A 5,313-nucleotide genomic window follows, 5' to 3' on the forward strand; every position below is an offset into this window, starting at 1 on the left:
GACAAATGCACATTATTGACAAAAGTGTAGGTTTAAAGCTTTTATGGGTTTTCTATTAATAAACAGATGCTGAAATGTAACATCATATAGACACTGTCAATACAGGCCTAAACAGGCCATTCAACTGCTATACATATCAATCTATACATTCATATTTTTTTGTATAAATCAAAGTAATAGCATTGTATACACATCGAAAGGAACTAAGGATAGTGCTAATGCAATACAACAAGCCAATCAACCACTGGAAAACCAGGCACTTTCAACACATTTGTAAGGAACTATAGATATTTAAGTGCAGTATATAGAAAAGGAAGTGTAGACAATGCCAACCTAATAACACAGGTAATTAAATAAATGGAAAATCAGGCACTTTGAATAAGGTTTGTAGAGAACTATTACAGTATATACTATTACAGTATATATTACAGTATAGAGTTCCACAAACCATTTATCAGGGATTTTGAGTAGCCTGGGTTTATAGTGAACTATAGACCTCTGATTATATACAGAGATAATTGTCCTTCTCTTAGGGGCACAGAGAGTAGTGTCTTTACCTCAGAGGCACAGACAAGTGTCCTTCTCTTAGGGGCACAGAGTAGTGTCTTTACCTCAGAGCACAGACAGTGTCCTTCTCTTAGGGCACAGAGGTAGTGTCTTTACCTCAGAGGCACAGACAAGTGTCCTTCACTCAGGGGCACAGAGAGTATTGTCTTTACCTCAGGGGCACAGAGGAAGTGTCCTTAATGACAGTTGTCATAAACATGCATAAAACCTCCTTCATATGCATGACATGTTTCATGTCATGATTATGAAGGTGTCATGTCAGTCTTATGCACACCCCTTCAAGTACCAATGAGTTGCATATGAATAATCCACACTTATGTTACACTAAGACAGCATGTCTTTCCAATATAATGTCTCATTCTCCATATGTTGCAATCATTACATTTCCCTATAATATTTCACTAATGAACTTCTGCATTTTGTTTAGTCTTTACACTGCATTCTATCCTCTGTTGTACCTATAACATTGTGCAATGTGTGCACACCTGTACTTGTAGTCGTGACTTCTCCTAGCATTGTCTGATCATCAGCATCATGGCTGGGCTGAGTCTGACTGAATTCTGAGACTGTGTGGAAAAAACAGAACAGGCACACAAACAAATTAAACTTTTTACAGCATAACGATAATTGCATTTTCCCCTGATAGTATATAGGCTGCGTGTTAGGGGGTATACAATGCACCCCCACCTCCCAACCAAACCAACTTTCTTTTTTAAAGGTCTGGCTATGCTGCACTCACTGCACATGAATTTCAATGTTAACATTGAACATTTTTGAATGCACTATCTGTGTGAAGAAAATGAATGTGTTCCAATCTTCCAATACACTGTTAATGCATTATAATATTTTCCATCCAGGACAGAGAAAGATCAGATAGGACATGTCCAGGGATACATGCATGTCAATTGATGTTGACACATCTAGATGTGATATAAAAATGATCAAGACCTATTTATCTTCCCCCACATCATGCACAATAGAGTCCTCTATTGTACAAAGGCAAATCTGGTGAACAATTTTGGCAATTTCAATTTAAGGGAAAGCTAATTACACCACCTAAACCATAAAAAACATCTGGATGTTACATCTGCATCAATCATCACGAACAAACAGGAATAAACATCTTTTCAGATAACAGCTCACACAGATCACACAAACACAGCCGATAGCAGCAGCTCAACTAACTATAATGCTCACTGCGGGACTGTTACCATGGCTACGGTTTCAGAATAAAAGTCCATATCAAAGGAGCCTTTATAACAATTGGCATTTGCCTAACACTAACGTCAATGATTTAGAGGCCCGCTAACTGTTTTTCTGTCAATTCACCTGCAGCACTTGTTGACGCCTGATTTCGGCAGAATAAATCTGTAATTTTTGAGCACTTTGATGCATCCTCCTCCAGCATCCGCTTCTTCTTCTTTCTGGCCTTTTCGGCCCCTCCTTTCTCCTTTCTCCTTTCTCTTCTTGCCTTCCATGGGTAACTTTTAAACAGCAATCAACCACGCTAATCCTGACTGTCAAAAAATTTACTTTACCTCTAACTTAATCGCTTTCTCTCTGTTTGGCGCATTCCATTATCTTTGGGTCATGCCATATTGCCATTAGACAAGGGGGCGCTCATTTATCTCCCTATTTCTGTAAATAGACTTGACCTGCAATCGGTTCATTGGATAAAAGCATTCCCCATTCCCAGGAGGCTTTTTTTCCATTCTACGTTAATTTAAGGACAAACAAACAAAATATATTGTCATTTTTTTTTTATTTGTGACCATGAAAGTTCTGTAACGGCGCCTCCCGCTCCGGCCACGTATGTCTCACGGCCATTTTGGATAATCTGTGGGCCGGGTCGCGCAAATTCATCGGCCGGCCGGCCAACCGGGAAAAGTCCCGATCGTCCCGATTGCCACTCCGCCCCTGAATTCATGGTCATCTTAAATCTGACAGTATTGATGAAAGTTTTAGGCCTAGGTTTATATACTGTTGATTGCACATAAATGAAACTCTTTTCATTTCAAGCCTTGTTCACACTGACAGCTATTTTATTCAGTAGCCTACTGTATATCACTAAAAGGCGTTTCTACTGCTGGTCACTCGTAACAGTTATTGATGGGCTGCACCAACAGTGCATCCTGGTACAATTACTTCCCCAGATAAACAGCAAACACGTACATGTGATGTGAAAGAAAATGGGACTCATCGAACCAGGCGACATTCTTCCACTGCTTCGAAGTCCAGTTCTGGTACTCGTTGTGCACAAGTGTCATCATAGACACTTTGACCAATCTGCGGATCAGTAGGGTACGATGCACTGTGTGTTGTGACACATTCCTCATATAACCATCATTAAAAGTTTGTTACTTGTGCCACAGTAGGCCTTCTGTTGGTTCAAACCACAAGGGATAGACTTCGTTGCCCTTGCGCATCTTTGAGCCTTGGGAACCAAACACCTTGTTGCCGGTTTGAGGTTTGTCCCTCCTCGGACCACTGTCTGTAGGTACACTGCTGACTGGGAGCACCCCACAAGCCTTGCCATTCCAGAGAGACTCTGACCCAGTCTTCTGGCCATAACAATTCGGCCCTTGTCGCTCAGGTCTTTACTCCTGCCCATTTCTCCTGCATTCAACACTACGAGAACTGATTCTTCACTTACCATCTAATCTACCCAGACAATGTCATGTGGCCTTGTTAGGGGATGATCAACGTTATTCGCTTACAAAATCTGAAAGATAAACTTTTAGTATTTCAAAACATAGAGCTGGATGAAAACAAGCTTTCCAATGAGGTTCAGGTCCTGAAAAACAAACTCCATCTGTGAATTTCATGACCTGATGTCAAGGCCAAAAACCAGCATTGGTTTTGTTGCTTTTTATTTTTGTTATGGTCTTTTGCTTTCCAATTTGAGGGATTCACAGATTGGAAGAGAGTCTAATGCTAGTTGATCAGCATTTCCCATTACACAAATACTGTCTGTATTTTAGGTTCTTTTTTTTTTTTCCTTTTCATTTTAAAACCCATTTAACAATTAAAAGTCAAGCTGCTCTTTGAATTCATTTTCTTTTAACAAAGGTTAAAACTTACAAGGAATTGTTCACCCAAAATTAACAGTAATATCGTCACCCTCATGTCATTCCAAACAGGCATGCCTTTCTTTTTACTTTGGAACAACTGTTGGCACCAGAATGCTAGTCTGGAGTTAGTTTACTCAGTGTTGCGTTTGAAATATTTACACTGTAAAATCAGAAAGACAAACTCAGCAGAGCACCAAATCAACAAGTCATCATGGAAACAGACATGAATAAGAAAAACGTGTTTACAAGTTTCAATGACTATCAACTAGGATTATAAAGCAGTCTTTAACCACAACAGCAAACTGCGATGCATTGATTTAGGAGTGAGAATGTCCTTGACAAAAAAAGCATCCTTAAATCAATGTGAGTTTTAAATTTCATAAAACCTTAACGTACAGTACCTGTAGAAGCCTAATTCAACATTTATAGTACACCTCTGTTGCCAACATTAGTTGAAATTGTAAAAATCAATCAATTATGTGATTTCTTTGTAACAAAGAAAATATAAACCCCAATTTAATTTGACTATTTTTGTGTGATATGCAAAAGGGTAATTCTTTCATTCTAATGTTAACAGCTTCAAATTTAGTAGATACCGGTTATACATGTTTAAGTTCATTTATATGCAAAAATATGATCATTTGACCTTTCTGTGCCAAATCTTTACAGTCACCAGATGTAGTGGACTGAATAAAGTTGAACTGACTAGTGAAGAATTACGTTTTTACATGAATAATAGTTGACCTCGAAATTACATTTGCTTACTATTTGCACAACACTTTTTTAAATGAGTCTGTAGACTACGCGATTGGCTGAAACTCTTCTCACATGAAGTGCAGTGGTATGGCTTCTCTCCAGTATGCACTCTCTCATGTGATTTCAGGTGTCCTGATGTAACAAAACTTTTTCCACAAAAAGAACACACATAAGGCTTCTCGTTTGCATGAGATGTCATGTGTAACTTTAGCTGTGATGCCCCCGTAAATGTCTTTCCACACTGATCACAGTTAAATGGCTTTAATCCAGAATGATATTGCAGATGAAGTGTGAGATTGCCTGCTTGTTTGAAACCCTTTCCACATTGAGAACAGGTGAAAGGCTTCTCTCCAGTGTGAATTCTCATGTGACGCTGAAGATTTCCTTTATGTGCAAACCTCTTTCCACACTGATGGCACTTGAAGGGCTTCTCTCCAGTGTGAATTTTCATGTGAACATCAAGCTGTCCTTTCTGTGTGAAACTCTTTCCACACCGAAGGCAGGTGAAAGGCTTCTCTCCGGAGTGAAGTCGCAGGTGACTCTTAAGGTTTGCTCCCACAGAAAAACCCTTTCCACACTGATGGCAGGTGAAAGGCTTCTCTCCAGTGTGGATTCTCATGTGAATCTTTAGGTTTCTTTGACATAAGAAACTTTTTCCACATTGAAGGCATGTGAAGGGCTTCTCTCCAGTGTGTAGTCTTAAGTGAGTTTTAAGGCTTTCTTTTTGTGTAAAACATTTTCCACACTGAGGGCATTTGAAAGGCTTTTCTCCTGTGTGAATTCTTAAGTGAGTGTTAAGGTTTCCTGTTTGTGTGAAACTTTTTCCACAGTGAGAGCAGGTGAAGGAATTTTTGGCTACTGTTCTTCTCTGTAAGAAATTATTTTCAGTCTTCAAGTCACTAAAATATTCTTTACCAGT

General features: G+C 39.1%; 2 protein-coding genes across 2 annotated transcripts in view; both read right to left on the reverse strand.

Moving 5' to 3' along the window:
* The window catches only part of LOC127649649 (gastrula zinc finger protein XlCGF8.2DB-like), a 90,027-nt gene extending 88,958 nt beyond the window's left edge, over nucleotides 1-1,069 (reverse strand). The window contains exon 1 of the mRNA XM_052134888.1: nucleotides 1,053-1,069. The gene's annotated coding sequence lies outside the window, so the exon portion shown is untranslated. The remainder of the gene's footprint in view (nucleotides 1-1,052) is intronic.
* A 2,266-nt stretch (nucleotides 1,070-3,335) lies between these two features.
* LOC127648986 (gastrula zinc finger protein XlCGF8.2DB-like) lies at nucleotides 3,336-5,313 on the reverse strand (the record flags this gene model as incomplete). Its single annotated transcript, XM_052133860.1, has 1 exon — nucleotides 3,336-5,313. A coding segment is annotated over one exon (924 nt), but the record flags the coding sequence as incomplete, so codon positions are not given.

This window comes from Xyrauchen texanus, chromosome 9 (genome assembly GCF_025860055.1).
Source record: "Xyrauchen texanus isolate HMW12.3.18 chromosome 9, RBS_HiC_50CHRs, whole genome shotgun sequence".
Lineage (NCBI taxonomy): Eukaryota > Metazoa > Chordata > Actinopteri > Cypriniformes > Catostomidae > Xyrauchen > Xyrauchen texanus.